General features: G+C 46.9%; 1 protein-coding gene across 1 annotated transcript in view; it reads left to right on the top strand.

Moving 5' to 3' along the window:
• Window positions 1-17,370, top strand: part of LOC117438042 (C2 domain-containing protein 3-like) — a gene marked incomplete at its 3' end in the record, with an annotated part of 30,551 nt that extends 13,181 nt beyond the window's left edge. The window contains 16 exon segments of the mRNA XM_034073401.1: window positions 101-565; window positions 1,342-1,493; window positions 3,038-3,281; window positions 3,790-3,973; window positions 4,686-4,866; window positions 5,761-5,933; window positions 6,688-6,808; window positions 8,424-8,692; window positions 9,464-9,553; window positions 10,956-11,567; window positions 11,918-12,256; window positions 14,396-14,497; window positions 14,500-14,518; window positions 16,597-16,661; window positions 17,164-17,270; window positions 17,273-17,370. Of these exon segments, the coding sequence (XP_033929292.1) occupies window positions 101-565; window positions 1,342-1,493; window positions 3,038-3,281; window positions 3,790-3,973; window positions 4,686-4,866; window positions 5,761-5,933; window positions 6,688-6,808; window positions 8,424-8,692; window positions 9,464-9,553; window positions 10,956-11,567; window positions 11,918-12,256; window positions 14,396-14,497; window positions 14,500-14,518; window positions 16,597-16,661; window positions 17,164-17,270; window positions 17,273-17,370 (3,221 nt within the window).
• Window positions 17,371-18,252: the final 882 nt, after the last annotated feature.

Here is an 18,252-nt window from a genome sequence, read left to right as displayed (position 1 = left end):
AGCACGTGGCTGAAGCTAAAGCCTTCTGGGTGATATCTAATACAGTTCTTCAGCAAAATATGCAATGCCTATCCCTGATTTTGTTTCTTGCACAATGCAGGTGTCCTTAGAGCTTGCAGCCAACAACAAAGACTTCACCCACACCACTGCCCGCTCACCTGTGGCTGCACATCAAGCCCCAGTGCATGCTGTGAGAAGTCCTGGGCTGCAATTCCAGGAGCCCAACAGGAAGAGTTTAAGTCCAGGAAGCCCTCACTGCTTGAAACTTAACCACAGTGACTCACAGAAGACAGGAGCAGCCACTATGAACATGGTGCAGGCACCACAGGCTGCACCAACCTCTGTAGCCCATCATCTGCTGACACAAAGAGCCACGTCTGAAGAAGATGGGTTATTGCTACATGTGCTGCTGATGGTGCCTGATGGAAAGGATTTTGTTGCTGAAGACCAAGGGCTCCCCAGCTCTTGTAATGTGTATTTAAACTGCAAGCTGCTCAGCACTGAGGAGGCAACGAGATCTGCTGTTGTATGGGGTACTACTCAACCTGCCTTCAATTTTTCTCAGGCAAGTCACATGTTTGCTATTTAGCACTGATTGAAGTGAGTTATTCCACACTGACAAATATAGAATCATAGCATAGTTAGGGTTGGAAAGAACCTTAAGATCATCTAGTTCCAACCCCCCTGCTGTGGGCAAAGATAAGTTACTTTTATACATGCAGGAACTTCTCTCCTTGGCTCTATGCAGTGTATTAAAACTACTCTCAGTATTGTTTCAGCTGGATGGCACAGTGTGAAATGCAGCTCCTTGAGTCATCTAAATAATAAGTAAGATACCTGAAGAATGAAAGAGAAACAGTCAAGTTTAGGTTGGAACTGTTGACTTTTCTGCCATTTTGGCAAGAAAATATGTTCTTGATGGCATCATAACAGATTTTTTTGTTCCATTGAATCACAGAATCCCAGAGTGGTTTGGGATGGAAGGGACCTTAAAGCTCCTCCAGCTCCAACCCCTGCCACAGGCAGAGACCCCTTCCACTGGAGCAGCTGCTCCAAGCCCCTGTGTCCAACCTGGCCTTGAGCACTGCCAGGGATGGGGCAGCCACAGCTCCTCTGGGCACCCTGTGCCAGTGCCTCAGCACCCTCCCAGGGAACAGCTTCTGCCTCAGAGCTCAGCTCAGTCTCCCCTCTCTTGGGCAGGTTCAAGCCATTCCCTTTGGCCTGGCCCTACAGGCCCTTGTCCCAAGCCCCTGGAATAATGAAGAGTTACCAGAATGCCCTGTACTGAACAAATAGGTTCCAGTGTAGTCTGTGTACTAATTCTGCATGAAACCTTTTCAGGTGATGCCTTTTTCCTTGACTTCCAAGCACTTGGAGCGGCTGAAGAACAACGTCATGATTATTGAAGCATGGAACAAGATGGGAAGCCCTGGCTGTGACAGGCTGCTGGGATTAGTGAAACTGCCTCTGCATCAGTTCTACATCTCATTCAGGTAAACATCCTTGTTCTGTAGTTTAGTGGGTTGGGAAATATCCTGACATGCTCAGGGAAAGAAGCTCTTCTGTCCTTCTTCTCTCTTCTCTCTCTTCTCTCTCTTCTCTCTCTTCTCTCTCTTCTCTCTCTTCTCTCTCTTCTCTCTCTTCTCTCTCTTCTCTCTCTTCTCTCTCTTCTCTCTCTTCTCTCTCTTCTCTCTCTTCTCTCTCTTCTCTCTCTTCTCTCTCTTCTCTCTCTTCTCTCTCTTCTCTCTCTTCTCTCTCTTCTCTCTCTTCTCTCTCTTCTCTCTCTTCTCTCTCTTCTCTCTCTTCTCTCTCTTCTCTCTCTTCTCTCTCTTCTCTCTCTTCTCTCCTTCACACTATGGGTGTGAGTCACACTGTCCTCATACAGAAATACAAGTACTCTGTGAGAAATAAAGACACTGCTGCATGAGGATTGGTGCCAGTTTAACTTGTGGCCCTATGACGCATGAAGACTGGCAGAGATGAAAGTGACTGCACAGGAAAATGAAGCATGGCATTCCATTGGTGATTTTCCAAGCTTGTGACTGACAGGGTGATTTTCTTCCTGGTTATGCTCTGCAATGGATCCCATTGCTAGGGATGCTGTCAGTGTGCGCATCACAAGATAATGCTTGCATCAAAAAGGGCTCTAAATACTTCATGTTTTAATTATCTTCTTACCCAGTGGGTCTCTTCAGAGCTCTCTGATCTTTTTGGTACAATGTTTTGGCTTCTTGTTCACTCAAGTAATATAACTGATTAAAACTATGTAAATTAAAGGAAACACTGGACAGGACTGATTCTTTCTAATGCAAAAGATTAATTCATAGACTCATAGAATCCTGGCCTGGTTTGTGTTGGAAGGGACCTTAAAGGTCCTCCAGTTCCAACCCCCTGCCTTTGACAGGGACCCCTTCCACTGGAGCAGCTGCTCCAAGCCCCTGTGTCCAACCTGGCCTTGAGCACTGCCAGGGATGGGTATATTTTGGTCACACTAATGATAGGTGCAAATCAGATGGTGCTGGGGCTCACTGGCCACTACTTTGGTATTTAATAACATATAGTAATTTGTATAATTTTTCAGTAATCCACTGTAGTTCACTTGGATTAACTTCAGTTATTAAAAGTTTTCACATTTCTCTGGGATACTGCCCCTGTTCCTTTACTTCCTGCCCAAATCCCTGCCCAAAGGTGTGTAACAGCCTCATAAAAGTATAATATGGCTGCAGTATATTAATAGGAGGCTTGTTGCAGTTCATCCCCTTGCTCACAGATCTCTAGGCTGACTTATAACCATGTTAGCTTTTGGAAAGCTGTATTTTGTCATTGCTGAAAATAGCCTTTTCCATTTGGCAGCTCATGGAGCTGGGCTGTGTGAAGACTTCATTCACTTGAGCCAAGTTTTGGAGGAATCAAGACAGATTTATCTCTAACAGCATTGAAAGTCCCATCTCAGATGAGCTCTGTGTGATTGTGTTCATATCCCATTGGCTCATTCTCACTTGTTTGTTGTGGTGTTTCTTGTTTGAATCTGTTCTAGAGATCCAAAGATTTCCCACTTGCTGCTTCAAGCTCAGTATCCTGTGGTGGCTGTTGACAGTTATATGCCTGTGGTGGATGTTTTTACTGGCAGCAGGAGTGGAAGCCTGAGGGTCATTCTGGCAATGGGGTCAGCGGATCAAATCGTGGCACTGCAAAGGCTAAAAACTGAAGAAGGGATGGTACCTCCCATCACACAGCGACCTTCCCACTCTCTGGACCTTCCTCCTACAAAGCCTGTCATGGTATTGTTCAGTGAATTCACATTCTTGCTGTTATGGATAAGTGAAAAGGATTTTACCAGTGGGTTCCTTAATGGAGCAGTGATCCCCAGTCTCTTTTGACTCCAATTTTGTTTTACATCATAGAATCCCAGACTAGTTTGAGTTGAAGAGACCTTAAAACTCATCCAGTTCCAGCCCCCCGCATGGGCAGGGACACCTTCCACTGGAGCAGCTGCTCCAAGCCCCTGTGTCCAACCTGGCCTTGAGCACTGCCAGGGATGGGGCAGCCACAGCTTCTCTGGGCACCCTGTGCCAGCGCCTCAGCACCCTCCCAGGGAACAGCTTCTGCCTAAGAGCTCAGCTCAGTCTCCCCTCTCTTGGGCAGGTTCAAGCCATTCCCCCTTGCTCTGTCCCTACAGGCCCTTGTTCAAAGCCCCTCTCCAGCTTTCTTATCAGCCCCCTGATATCCTCTTGTATGCTGTTTCCTAAAGAGTCATCCTTTCCATGTAGATTCCCTGTGTTTTATTAGCAGTTAGACCAAGAAGGGGAAGACCTGCTGGAGCATGTGTTTGAGATCCACGTGGAGAGTGTGAAAGGACTGACACCATTACAGTCCACTGTCTGGGGAGAGGCCGACTGCTATGTACAGTACTACTTCCCAGTTCAAGAGACTGGTTGTGGTGCACTGCAAGGAGCTGAATTGCAGGAGGATGGTAAGTTTCTCTTACAATCCTAATTTAGAGCATTGCTTCAGTTAAATCTTGTTTTAGGTATGATACTTCTACTTAAAAGGGTGTGTGATTTCAGAGCTTTCATGCAGCCAGAGCTTGCTGTCCTCAGATCTGCACACAACTCTGCTTGGGATGCATTGGTAAATGAAAAGCCTGCTTTGATTGAGGCAGGTGATGAAGTTCCCAACAAAAAAGGATTCCTGGTTTTGGGTCTCTTCACATGGCATCTTTTTGTTAAAGATCCCAGAGGGTTTCCCCAGCACATCCTACAAAGGGCAGATTTACAGGGAATGCTGACACTATATATAGCTAAATTCAACGAAGGCTTTCCATACAAAGCCTCTCAAAATGCACATTTTTGTGGATACACCAAAAGAAGACTTGCCTGGTTTAGATGGTTAGGACTATAAAGGAGTATTTAAATAACTGAATTGAAGAAATGGACTTAGTGTTGATCTGGAGGGCTTTGAATCACTAACATGTATTTCCTCTGGAAAATACAGTCAGGAACATGGTTCCATAGCAGCTCCTCTGGACTGTGTCAGCTGCCAGCCCCATTGAACTGTGGTTTTCCACCTGTGGCTCACAGGCTCATGGGATTGCTTGTAAAAACTCAGGAGAGCAAAGATTACAAACAGAAAAAGGTTGAAACCCCCAAATACAACCATTTTAACCACCTCTGTTTGACTTGTAGGCATCAAGTTAAGGCCGTTCCGCACAGCAACCACTTTATGTGTCCCTGATCCTGTCTTCAATGATGAGCATCATCATTCTTTGTTGGTTCCTGCTGATGTCCCAGTCCAGAGGCTTCTGGTCAGTGCATTTACGGCCCCAGGAGTGGCTGGAGGAGGAATCCAGTTTGAAGTCTGGTGCAGGTACAGAATAACATCCTATTCTTTCAGCAATACAGAGAGAAATATATGGTATTGAAATATCTCTAGTTTTGGGATGGATATGCAATAATATGTGAAGAAATGGTGAGCTCATCACTATTTGGTGATGGATATCTGCATTTAAGCTTGCATTGAAGACGTGGGCCTTTTCCCCCACCCCCAAGGGTGTTAATTGCTCTTCTTACAGCTTTAAAGAGTGTGAGCTCTTAGTTTGCTTTCTTCCACTTTGTTATCAGGATAGGGACCTAGAAATCATCTTTAAATGCTTGGCACATCTAAACTCTACTGAATAGCACCCTGGCAGTATAGTTCCATTGTTGTAGGTTGGGTTTTTATTCCCTAATACAAGTTACTGAGTACAAAAGAAACACTAAAATTGGAATCATAGAATAGAATAAAATAAAGTAGGAAACCAAATCAGATAGAGTCAAATACAATAGAATCCCACACTGGCTTGGGCTGGAAGGGACCTTAAAGCTCCTCCAGCCCCAACCCCTGCCATGGGCAGGGACACCTTCCACTGGAGCAGCTGCTCCAAGCCCTGTGTCCAACCTGGCCTTGAGCACTGCCAGGGATGGGGCAGCCACAGCTTCTCTAGGCACCCTGTGCCAGCGCCTCAGCACCCTCCCAGGGAACAGCTTCTGCCTCAGAGCTCGGCTCAGTCTCCCCTCTCTTGGGCAGGTTCAAGCCATTCCCCCTTATTTATTGTTTCATTTTGTGTAAATGCATTTACTTGAGCAATCCCTTAGCCATCCGGAGCCCAACTAGTGTTTGAAGATGCTCAAAGGTGACTTGTATGCAGTTGTGACAGAAATAATGATCATTTTGTCATCATGAAAACACCATGATTGATGCTGCTTTTTTGTGTCTTACCAGGTATTATTACCCAAATGTCAGAGACCAGGTGGTTGCCAAAGGAACCTTGCCTTTGTCACGGCTCTGTGCCATGGTCACTATGCAGCATAGAGAAGAAATAGGGATACAAACATTTAATCTTCCATTGGTCCCCCGGACTGATTCCTCAGAGGAATTTCATCTGAGGTCTTCAGGTAAGGAAGACTTTTGGGTTTTCACCCTGTGTGATAAAACCAGGCTCACTAGAGCTAAGCTTGGGGTTGGCATCCCAATGTTTGAGGGACAGTGTGCTAGAGGTCCCTCAGTCTGCTCTCTTGGTGGAGGTAAAGGATGGTGATCAGCAGCAAAGTCACAAAGGTTGTTGATGTATTTGAAAGCATCTAAATCTTCCCTCTTCTGGTTTAAAGCACATCCCCCAAAAAATCTGTGCCAGGATCTCACCACTGCCACAGTAAAGACCATTTTCCTTACCTCCAACCTGAACTTCCCCTGTTCCAGTCTGAACCCATCACCCCTTGTCCTATCACTGCAGTCCCTGATGAAGAGCCCCTCTCCAGCATCCTTGGAGCCCCCTTCAGACACTGGAGCTGCTCTGAGGTCTCCACGCAGCTTCTCTTCTCCAGGCTCGACAGCCCCAATGTTCTCAGCCTGGCTCCATACAGGAGCTGCTCCAGCCCCTGAGCATCCTCGTGGCCTCCTCTGGACTTGCTTCAACAGCTCCATCTCCTCCTTATGTTAAGGACACCAGAAGTGCACCCAGTGCTGCAAGTGGGGTCTCCCCAGTGAGCTGCTGCTCACATTCTGGGGATGCAGCCCAGGACATAGTTGTCTTTCTTTCTTGTTTTGCAATAATAGAGTAAGTTCTGTATTAGGAGATACTACTAAGCCTTGATTATATTGGGTGTAACTATCAAAATCTAACCATTTCCTTTCTTTCATTTCATCCAGGTTTGCTAGATGTGAGTGTGCTATACCAGCGATTTGTGAGGACAGCAGCAGGAGGAACTGCTCGAGCTGTTTTTCTTGCTGTACAGATACACAGAGCAGCTGGTTTGCAAGCAGCAGCGAGGTAAAGCCTGAGTCAAACAGGAAGGGTTTTTTCTCCTAAAATAGCTTTATCAGGAGGCAGCAGGCTGAGACATTAGATAAGAACAAATTGGAATTGGCCAACTTCCCCTCTGCAGAGTCTGGGACTCAAACTGGGTTCTCATCAGAAATGAAAATAACTTTATAAGGAACATCAGTGGTTATTTTTGTCCCTGGAGCTGCAGTACAGTGTGCTAACACTTGTTCTGCAGAAGGATGGAGATTGGAAGGGCACATTTTTCTATACCAAAGGCTGATATAAGAACTGACAGATACAAAGTGATACCTATTTGGGCACTGAATCTGGGTGTTACTGATGTAAGAGCTAGCTGAGATTGGTTTTCTTGAGTTTCACTGTGGAAACATCAATAAATTATCTAGTAAATGAAACATATTCCATGTCACCAGAAGGCTGCTGCTCTAAGTGCATGGTACGACCTGAACTGAATTCTAATAGGTGATTTTCAAGAATTAAGAAAAAGCTAGAAGAGAGAGAGTCAATTCCATAAGAGACGAGTGGCTCCTGTCATTCTAGAGCAGTGCTCACTGACCCTTTCCCCATGTTGCTGAGCTCCTGATCCATCTTAATTCCAGTTGGCTGGTGGAGGATCACTGCCATATGGTGCTTGGAGCAGTAAAGAAAGCAGAAGATGCTGTGAGGGCTGGAGCAGCTCTGCTCTGGAGCCAGGCTGAGAGAGCTGGGCTGGGGCAGCCTGGACAAGAGAAGGCTCCTGAAGGGGAGAGCTGAGAGCAGCTCCAGTGCCTGAAGGGGCTGCAGGAAAGCTGGAGAGGGGCTTGGGACAAGGGCCTGGAGGGCCAGGCCAAGGGGAATGGCTTGAACCTGCCTAAGAGAGGGGAGACTGAGCTGAGCTCTGAGGCAGAAGCTGTTCCCTGGGAGGGTGCTGAGGCGCTGGCACAGGGTGCCCAGAGAAGCTGTGGCTGCCCCATCCCTGGCAGTGCTCAAGGCCAGGTTGGACACAGGGGCTTGGAGCAGCTGCTCCAGTGGAAGGGGTCCCTGCCCATGGCAGGGGGTGGAGCTGGGTGAGCTTTAAGCTCCCTTCCAACCCAAACCAGTCTGGGGATTCTGTGACCTGAGAAATGCCTGTGTCTGTGTTACTTGTAAATAATTCCATCTGCTGATTTCACCTCCTTTGGCAGTACTGGTTTCTAAGAATAATTTGGCTTTGTCTTTGCTTCCTTCTAAAGCAAGTTCTCCTACAGTTACCCTACAGCTCTTTCTGCAGAGGGGTATGGTTAAAGATGCTGACTACTTTCTCAACCACTTTGGTCTCAGACCCTGATAGTAATAAGAGCAGTTATAAGATACAGTGATAACAGTGATAAGATACAGTGATCAACCTTGTGATAGTTACTGTCACCATTTAATATCTGTTTCTAGGATGTTCAGATGACAAAAAAAAGGTAAAATATAATATACAGTGAGAACCCATATCTGTTTTGACTTCAAGTACCCACTGGTTTGTCTCATGTCTTCACCATAAAGACTTGCAACTTTTGCTTTAATTCTGTTGGTTCCTAGATTCCTTGTACCTTACATTAATTCCCTTTCTTCTCTTCTCTTTATATCCTAAATGAAGAGCTGTGGCACAAAAGAACCCTTCCCTCCAGCACTATGCAGGTGTGGGAGTCAATGCTTATGTCTCTGTGCACCTCTCCTTCCTACCTGAGGCAGAGAGACGCCACACACGAGCTGTGGCTTGTTCCTTCTGCCCTGCATTTGAGCATCACATGGAGATTCCCTGTAACCTCATCATTCAGAAGAGCAGTGGAGAAGCCTCTTGTCTAGGGGAACTCTTGCAGTCTGCTGGTATCACCTTCTCTATCTATCATCAGAGCACCAGGTCAGGTAAGGAGAACCTTACTCTGATTGCAAGGAATGAATGCTGTTGCAGAATCAGAGTGGTTTGGGTTGGAAGGGACCTTAAAGCTCACCCAGTTCCAACCCCCTGCCAGGATCTTTAAGGTCCCTTCCAACATAAACCATTCTATGTTTCTATAGATAGTCTCTATTCAGAACTAAAATGGAGGGGACTGGATCACACCTTCCAGTACCTAAACGGGTCTTACAAGAAATTTTTATAAGATCCTATAGGGCCAGGCCAAGGGGAATGGCTTGAACCTGCCCAAGAGAGGGGAGACTGAGCTGAGCTCTGAGGCAGAAGCTGTTCCCTGGGAGGGTGCTGAGGCGCTGGCACAGGGTGCCCAGAGAAGCTGTGGCTGCCCCATCCCTGGCGTGCTCAAGGCCAGGTTGGACACAGGGGCTTGGAGCAGCTGCTCCAGTGGAAGGGGTTGGAGCTGGAAGAGCTTTAAGGTCCCTTCCAACCCAAACCACTCTGGGATTCTATGATGGAAATATTCCCTTCAAGTTGCTCTGGTTTCAGTGGTGCTGCAGCATGTCCTGAATGTGCACTGGCAGTGCCATCAGGCAAGATTTGTTCATACCCCTGTTTCTCACTGATTTTGGTCTGATATGTTCTGAGCAATTTGTGTTGGCTTTTGCCCTTTTCACGTGGGTTGAAAGTGCTTCCAGAATGGCAGCTGAGGTTTTGCTGTTGAACCAATGCTTGTGAATCTTGTCTTCCAGTTTGATGCATTTGCACAACTGTTTCTTTTCCAGCCACTGACAGATTGGCACCTCAGACATCAAGAGATTGTCTTCTTGGGACAGTCACAATTCCAACCAGGCACCTACTGAGAAGAAGATCAGGTAACACAGCGGTGTGACAATGCCGACACTGCATAAATGCTCCTGTAATTCCTCAAAACAATTTTCATTCCCATTTTGGGTATTCTTGTGGGTTCGTTTGGTTTTTTGAGTTCTTTCAGACATTGCAATGTTGCCTTTAAAAATCCTGGGTTAGAAGACGTACATAAAAGTTGTTTGAAGATTTGTTTTTAGGGCTTATGATGTATAGTAGCTGAATCATAGAATCCCAGACTGCTTTGGGTTGGAAGGGACCTTAAAGCTCCTCCAGCTCCAACCCCTGCCACAGGCAGGGACACCTTATCATAGAATCATGGAATGGTTTGGGTTGGAAAGGACCTTAAGATCATCCAGTTCCAACCCCTGCCATGGGCAGGGACACCTCACACTAAACCATGGCACCCAAGGCTCTGTCCAACCTGGCCTTGAGCACTGCCAGGGATGGGGCAGCCACAGCTTCTCTGGGCACCCTGTGCCAGCGCCTCAGCACCCTCCCAGGGAACAGCTTCTGCCTCAGAGCTCAGCTCAGTCTCCCCTCTCTTGGGCAGGTTCAAGCCATTCCCCTTGGCCTGGCCCTCCAGGCCTTTGTCCCAAGCCCCTCTCCAGCTTTCCTGCAGCCCCTTTAGGCACTGGAGCTGCTCTCAGGTCTCCCCTTCAGGAGCCTTCTCTTGTCCAGGCTGCCCCAGCCCAGCTCTCTCAGCCTGGCTCCTTAGGAGAATGAATATTATGAATCTACCATGAAGAAATCTAACTCCATCCCAGCTAAACCCAGCACATCACCTTATTTCTTTATTCAGTGCTGTTTATTTTCTACCTTCAAATGAGTAGTCGAAGAGTTGTAGTGTTCAGTGTAGGACCAGTAATTGCTTTTCACATGTTGAAGTTGGAAACAGAGGATTAGATCAGTTAGGAAGCAGCAGGATTAATACTTTTAAACTAAATTTAAATTAGCTTCTCTGTGTAGTGTTAGTTTGTGATGATTATGTCTCTTAATAACGATGTTTTCATTACCACCTTGGTTATTTCTGCTTTAATTTCTGTGTAGTCATTGTTTTCTTCAGCATGAAATTTGGGGTTTATTTTTAGTGGTAAGTAGAGGAGGAAAGCAATGAAAATGTCTAATTTTGTAGCTGGAGATTCATAGGATATAGTTTCATTATAAACTGAGTGTTACTAATGAAATGGAGAAGAAAATGCCTTTGGGATCACAACTACTGCTGAGGTTTTCTGAGGTCTAACAGTTTGCTGCTGGTTCAGGTTAGAATTTACTGGCCAAATTCCATATTTCACAAGAAATAAACAGCTCAAGGACTGGTCCTTGACCAGTGACCAGAGAGTGGAGAAATCTTTACTGATACATTCCAAAAGGATGGCTAAGTCTAATTCTGATCTCTTTTTCCTGAAGGTATTTCAGGCTGGTACCCAATTACACTGCCTGAAGATGTCTTGCCTCCTCACTGCACAAGCATCATGCAGGCCATTGTGGGAGGACTGGAACTCTCTGTCACCTTTGCTCATCAGGATGACAGGGAGCGTGTTTTGGAAGCTGCTAAGCTCTTGGGATGGAACAGTGAGATCCATAGCACGGATGACAGTGATGAGTGGGAGCAGAGTTCCCAGCCAGTGACTGTGACCATCTCAACCCCAAGAGTATGGCTGCCCATCCACTGTTTGCTGCTTGCAGGCCAGACACACCTAAACAAAAGCACTTATTGCTATCTCAGGTATAAACTGTATAACCAAGAGGCCACTTGGACTGTGCTTAAAAGGCCAAAACTGAGTGATGACACCAAGAACGTTACAGTAAACTTCAAGAAACCAAACAAGGTGATGCTCAGAAGAAGCCATGGGCTCCATTGGTTCCTCAGAGAGGAGAAATTAGAAATCCAGGTGTGGTGGGCATATGGGAAAGCAAATGATGTGGAAAGACCACTTGATACAGATCGTCTCATTGGATCTGCCTATGTTGACCTTGCAGCATTAGCAGAGAGCTCAAGGAAGACTATAAGTGTCAGTGGTGAGTTCTAAAGAACTTTGTCATGTTTTATCCCCCTTTATTGATGTTTTAGTTCAGTTACTTCTCTAAGCACTTCAAGAAAAACATGTTCAGTTTTGTTTTGTCCTGTATGCACCACAGAATGATAGCATGGTTTGGGTTGGAAGGGACCTTAAAGCTCATCCAGTTCCAGGCTCTGCAATGGGCAGGGACACCTTCCACTGGAGCAGCTGCTCCAAGCCGCTGTGTCCAACCTGGCCTTGAGCACTACTAGGGATGGAGATCTCACCTGTAATGAACTCTGGCAGGTTTTCCAAGATCTTCTTTGTCCTTTGGCTTGCTTAGCTGGTTCTTTGTGGATTCTCTTGCAGGGGTTTATCCATTGTTCAGATGCAATGCTGCAGACCTAGCAGGAGCTGCTCTACGTGTTCACATCGTCCTTTCTACCACTTCTGCTCTGCCCAGCAGGCTTCACTATGCTGAGGAATACAGCAGCAGTGAAGATGAAGGCACAGAGAAGGCACCTGCTCTGAACCAACAGGTCTCTGAAGATCAGAGTCACAAACTGGATGTTGTAAGTTCAGATACCACCAATGACAAACCACAAGAAGAAGATGATGTGATGCTGCTGGAAAACACAGTTGCTGTCAATATCATTGTGGAAAGAGCAATGCATCTGAGTTTAAAAGGTAACATCACCACCTCCAAAGGTGTATTTCCCTTTTTGATTATTGGGATCTGTTCAGACCAGGTACGGCTGAATGGACCAAGTTAAGAACTTATCTTCAAACTTACTCCAGCTCAGTGAAGGGATGTGATGGGTTTGAACTTGGATTCATAGTGCTGAAACCCCAAGAACATTGATTGCATCATGTAAACTACAGGAGAAGCAGGAGTTTAAACTGTTCAGCCTCTATTAATAAAATGATGTTGTGAGGGCTGGAGCAGCTCTGCTCTGGAGCCAGGCTGAGAGAGCTGGGCTGGGGCAGCCTGGACAAGAGAAGGCTCCTGAAGGGGAGAGCTGAGAGCAGCTCCAGTGCCTAAAGGAGCTGCAGGAAAGCTGGAGAGGGGCTTGGGACAAGGGCCTGTAGGGCCAGGCCAAGAGGAATGGCTTGAACCTGCCCAAGAGAGGGGAGCCTGAGCTGAGCTCTGAGGCAGAAGCTGTTCCCTGGGAGGGTGCTGAGGCGCTGGCACAGGGTGCCCAGAGAAGCTGTGGCTGCCCCATCCCTGGCAGTGCTCAAGGCCAGGTTGGACACAGGGGCTTGGAGCAGCTGCTCCAGTGGAAGGGGTCCCTGCCCATGGCAGGGGTTGGAACTGGATGGGATTTAAGCTCCCTTCAACCCAAACCATTCTGTGGTCCTAAGAAAAGCCAAATTATAAATAATGCAGTGCTCACTGTTGCAGGTGACAGCTGAATTCTGAAATGAAGCTTTATGTGGATAACTTCACCCGCAGACACTCCTATCTCCAAGGCTCTTCCCAATTTACATTCCTAGCGTGTAATCAGTGTGTGAAGCTGCATTGCTTGTGCTATCTGGAGGCTGCCAGACACATCAGTGAGGAAGGGCAGTATAAGTGCAGAGCAGTCTGAGCTCAGCCAGGCTTGACACGGTGCTTCCTGCTCTGCAGAGCAGGAGTTACAGTTGGGAGGCTCATCACTTTGCTGAGGGGCACCAAAGAATTGGGTTTTGCTTTTAAATTATGCTAAATGTATTAAAATATTTCCATCCTAGGAGGATGTTTGGTTCTGGATGTGCATTGATGTAGCACTTGGTGAATTTGCAGGGGTTTGAAGCCCTTTGGTTTTCCCCTCAGTTTGCTCTCTGGGGATGAAGCTCTGCTAAAGATGAGTTAAACCCTTTAATATATCAGGTGCTCTCCCCTTCACCTTGAGCACCTCCAGCACTTCATGACTCAACCATGTTAGGCCTGCTCAGCAGTTGGAGTGATCTGATCTTGTTTGGGCCGTTGCACACTGCCTAAATACCAACAGGAATAAGGTGGGATTACTGGAAATGTCTCTTAAGATTAATTGTTTCACAGTCCAGTGATAACACAGGAAAGGAACACTCAGCAGCTTGTGGTGTGAGAGGGTCATAGAATCACAGAGCAGTTTGTGCTGGGAGGGAGCTTAAAGCTCCTCCAGCTCCAACCCCTGCCACGGGCAGGGACCCCTTCCACTGGAGCAGCTGCTCCAAACATTCCTATCCCTCCAGGCCCTTGTCCCAAGCCCCTCTCCAGCTTTCCTGCAGCCCCTTTAGGCACTGGAGCTGCTCTCAGCTCTCCCCTTCAGGAGCCTTCTCTTGTCCAGGCTGCCCCAGCCCAGCTCTCTCAGCCTGGCTCCAGAGCAGACCTGCTTCAGCCCTCGCAGCAGCTCCATGGCCTCCTCTGTTGGAGCCTTGATCTCACAGCTCCATGTCCTTCTTATGCTGGATTAAGTCAACTATTAAGTCAAAAATGCTTTTTGTAACACTGGGTATTTTCTGTTTATGCAGCTAGGATAGCCCAGTTCTATGGCCCGTCATAAGGACAGATTAAGCACTGGAATAGGGTCTTGTGGATTGGGGTTTTACCTCCTTAGCTTTGCTTCTGACTCCTCAGATGGTCAAATGGTTTCCTATTTCTTCCTTGAATATTCCAGTTTCTGCTCTGTAAAAGGTTCATGCAAGGTTTGCTGCCATTGTAAATGCAAAGTATTTTCAGCTCCATCAATGAAAGCAGTGTTTTCCTATATGGTGGATTTCTTTATTAATTATGTGCTTTTAATTTCTGAACTTGAGTATGTATTTTAGATAATAATAACAAATCTGTATTTAATTCTGTATGATTTTAGGGAGTCCTTTGGACAGAACGTGAAGTGACAGCCCCCAGTAGCTGTGTATCATTTGCTGTTGCTGGTGCAGATGCTCCAGTAACCACTTCAGTAATAGACAATACAGACTCACCAGTCTGGACTTCCAGCAAGAAGCACGGTAAGTGCTGTGTGCTCTCACAGACATTTTGGATGTGACAGCCAGGCTAGGTGTGAAAGGGACATAGCCATTAGCAGTGCTCCTGCTTCCTGGCCTGTATTCTCAGCTAAAAATGCTGTTCCCGTGTTTTACAATCACATTTCATACTGGGCAAAAGTTGTCTGAGAATGCTTGGTCTTCATGTTAACAGGAGGAACAACAGTTTGATCATAGAATCCCAGAGTGGTTTGGGTTGGAAGGGATCTTAAAGCTCATCCTGTCCCATCCTTGCCATGGGCAGGGACCCCTTCCACTGGAGCAGCTGCTCCAAGCCCCTGTGTCCAACCTGGCCTTGAGCACTGCCAGGGATGGGCAGCACAGCTTCTCTGGGCACCCTGTGCCAGCGCCTCAGCATCCCAGGGAACAGCTTCTGCCTCAGAGCTCAGCTCAGCCCCTCTCTTGGGCAGGTCAAGCCATTCCCCTTGGCCTGGCCCTCCAGCCTTTGTCCCAAGCCCCTCTCCAGCTTTCCTGCAGCCCCTTTAGGCACTGAGCTGCTCTCAGGTCTCCCTCTCTTGCCAGCTGCCCCAGCCCAGCTCTCTCAGCCTGGCTTCCAGAGCAGAGCTGCATCCAGCCTCGCAGCAGCTCCTCACACAACACCCCAAGACCTTTTCCTAGCTGCTCCATCCAGTCTCTGCCTGTGTTTGTGCTGATGCTTACCTCAACCCAAGTGGACCTTGCCCTTGCTTGTTGTATTCCATAGGTTCAGATCCCACCTCTCCAGCTGTCCAGGTCTCGTATCCATCCCTCCCTCCAGACTGCACCACACAGCTCGGTGCCATCGCAAACCTGCTGAGGGTGCTGGATCCCACTGGCCATGGAGCCAAACAAAGATGTTGACAGGCCTGCCAATGACTGTTGTATTGCTTAAGCCTTTGGGTGTTCTGTATTCACCCATCTGCAGTTTCCTGTCTAGAGGAAGATGCTGCTAATGCTGCATGGACTCATGGGAAGGTAAGTAGACCTGATCCAATTTCTTGGGTTTTCTGTATGTTTACTCTGTTTCAAGCTTAGAAATTATGCCTTTTTGGGGACCAGAGCTCTGAGTTTGGATTCACCTACTGAGATATATATATTGGGAGTTAGGTTTTGATTCAGCCTCTCTGCAGGCACCTGCACATAGTGAGTGACTTGACCTGTGTTAGAGACCCAGCTCTGGACAAAATTCCCTAAGGATGCCTGCTTCTTTCCAGTGACTGGCAAAATAGTGTAGGAAACATAGCTCAGACTTAGATATCTGAGCCTAAATTAGAGCTGATGAATTCACCTTTCTATGGAGCCTCATCAGATCAAGTCATACATGGGTAGTACCCAGTACTGACCCTGTGTTTGTGATCTTGTGCCATCTCCTGTGTCCCTACACCAGATTTTTAAACTAATTCCAAAGCAGTAGGGAAAGGCATTTCCTAAACAAGGTGGAACAAGTCTGTTACAGGCAGCAAGAAGCACAGTGAGTTCATTTTGACAGCCACAACATATAGCAGTGCCTGCAGAGGAGTGGGATTATGCTACCAGAGTGCTGAGGTGGATTTTGGCTTTAGGGACTTTATGCTGTAATGATTAAACCATGAAAGCCACTGAGAGCTGAAGTTTGAGTGATTGTTTCAGAGTCTGCTTATGCTCAGAGTCAACTCTGAATTGCTTCAGGCAATTAAAAGCTGTGTTCTATGTTTGACACTGCATTTCCAGTCGGCTCCTTTCCACAGATCAGCTTCAAACATCGCAGCTTTGCTGTCACCCTGTGATTGAGTCATGAGATAAGCTGAGTTCCCATTTCCCCATGGGTTTATTGTCCTAACTTTTAAATTGACAAGAGTGAGAAGAGGGAAATACTTCTTGAATAAGCAAAAAGCCCAAGCCATGTAAAGATAGTCATGCTTTTGAGGCTCAATATGGGGGTTTGTTGTATTCCATCCTCCTCCATCAGCCCAGAAAGAAAACTGGTTTCTCTGGATAGATACAATAGCATTGAAACTTCAGAGGCATTTTTACTGGACTTGTTCTTTTTCCTGCTTTGTATAAATGAGTTTTGTGCATAACAGGTTATCCAAAGAGCTTCTGCTGGATCCACAGCAAACCTTGGTCTTCAAAGTGTGGCATAAAGCAGGTACAGTTTGTAGTGCAGTATTGAGAGAAGTGTCCTTTCTGCACCCTGACTTGTATTTCATGGAATCATGCTATGGTTTCCCCTCCCTGAGCTGCTGCTCACGCTCTGGGGGTGCAGCCCAGCAACAGGGGGGTTCTGGGCTCAAGCACTCACTGTAGCCAGGTCATGGGGAGCTGTCCTCACCCAGCACCCCAAGTCCTGCTCCTCAGGCTCCATCCAGTTCTCCCCAGCCTGTGTCTGTGCTGGGGATTGCCTGACCCAGGGGCAGGACCTTGCCCTTGGCCTTGTTGAACTCCATGAGGTTCACATGGTCCCTTCTCTCTGACCTGTCAGCTCCCTCTGGATCCCATCCCTCCCTCCAGCATCTCGACTTTTGTGCAGTGTCTTTCCCTGTGAAGTCTAGACATATTTCAGGGGCTCTGTATAACTGATGTTTAGCATTTGAAGATGTTTTGTCTGCATGCAGTTCAAATTAATACATGCTTTTTGTTGTTCTTCCCAGAGACTGAGCGAGTGATAGGGTTTGCATCAGTGGACCTGTCTCCTCTCCTTTCTGGCTTCCAGCTCGTGTGCGGGTGGTACAACATCACAGACTTCAGTGGACAGTGCCGAGGGGCAGAATCAAAGTAGCAGTGTCCCCTCTTCAAAAGCTAACTCATCTCAAAGAAGAAAGGCAGGCAAGGATACGGAGCCAGCCCCGAGTTCTGCAGTATGTGCTTCACTTTCCTGCCACTGCATATCTGATCAGGTTGCTCATAACCAGCACTGACTTGGATGTAGTGATGGACAAAGGGTAATGGGCTGAAACTTCAGCAGAGGAAGTTTAGATTGGAGATAGGAAGAAATTCTTTACTGTAAGGGTGTGAGGCACTGGAATGGGTTGCCCAAGGAAGCTGTGAATGCTCATCCCTGGCAGTGTTCAAGGCGAGGTTGGACAGAGCCTGGGTGCCATGGTTTAGTGTGAGGTGTCCCTGCCCATGGCAGGGGTTGGAATGGATGATCTTAAGGTCTTTCCAACCCAAACCATTCAGTGATTCTATGTTTCTATGACTTGTGCTGATGGGCAAACAGCAAAAGCAGTGTCATGGATCAGTCTGTGTAAACCTTAGGAAACACTTCCTTAAGGATTCTGCTGTATGTTGACAGGGTGACTGCAGACCAACACTAGTTAGAGCACTCTTCAATCCTATGTCATTAGCATCTCCAAAGGCTTCACTCCCTGTCATTTCATGGGTATTTGTGATGTTCTTTTTATTGTTAGGGGAATATTCTGTGGGTTTGGATGCTGGGAGCCTGGCATTGTTCTATTGCTGCTTGGGTTGCACCTGATGCCCCAAAACACTATAAATTCATCCTTTCATTGGTTAGGAAATGTCTAATTTGGTAAAAATCTTTGGTTTGGGAAGATTTGCCTTTCTTGTGGGGTTGTCTTATTCTCTAGCCTTTCCAGTTGCACTGGGGAGTGATACACACATGTAATGGAGTCCCTAACCCTATTTACCATCAGTTTACTCTCAGTGGTGTGGATGGAATTAACAAGTTTCTGAAATGAGAGTGTTGTGAAATGATGCTTTGGCTCAGTGCTGGAAAA

Source organism: Melopsittacus undulatus (genome assembly GCF_012275295.1).
Source record: "Melopsittacus undulatus isolate bMelUnd1 chromosome 2 unlocalized genomic scaffold, bMelUnd1.mat.Z SUPER_2_unloc_1, whole genome shotgun sequence".
NCBI lineage: Eukaryota > Metazoa > Chordata > Aves > Psittaciformes > Psittaculidae > Melopsittacus > Melopsittacus undulatus.
Note: the sequence above shows the minus strand (reverse complement) of the source record. Positions and strands in the feature narration are given on the sequence as shown.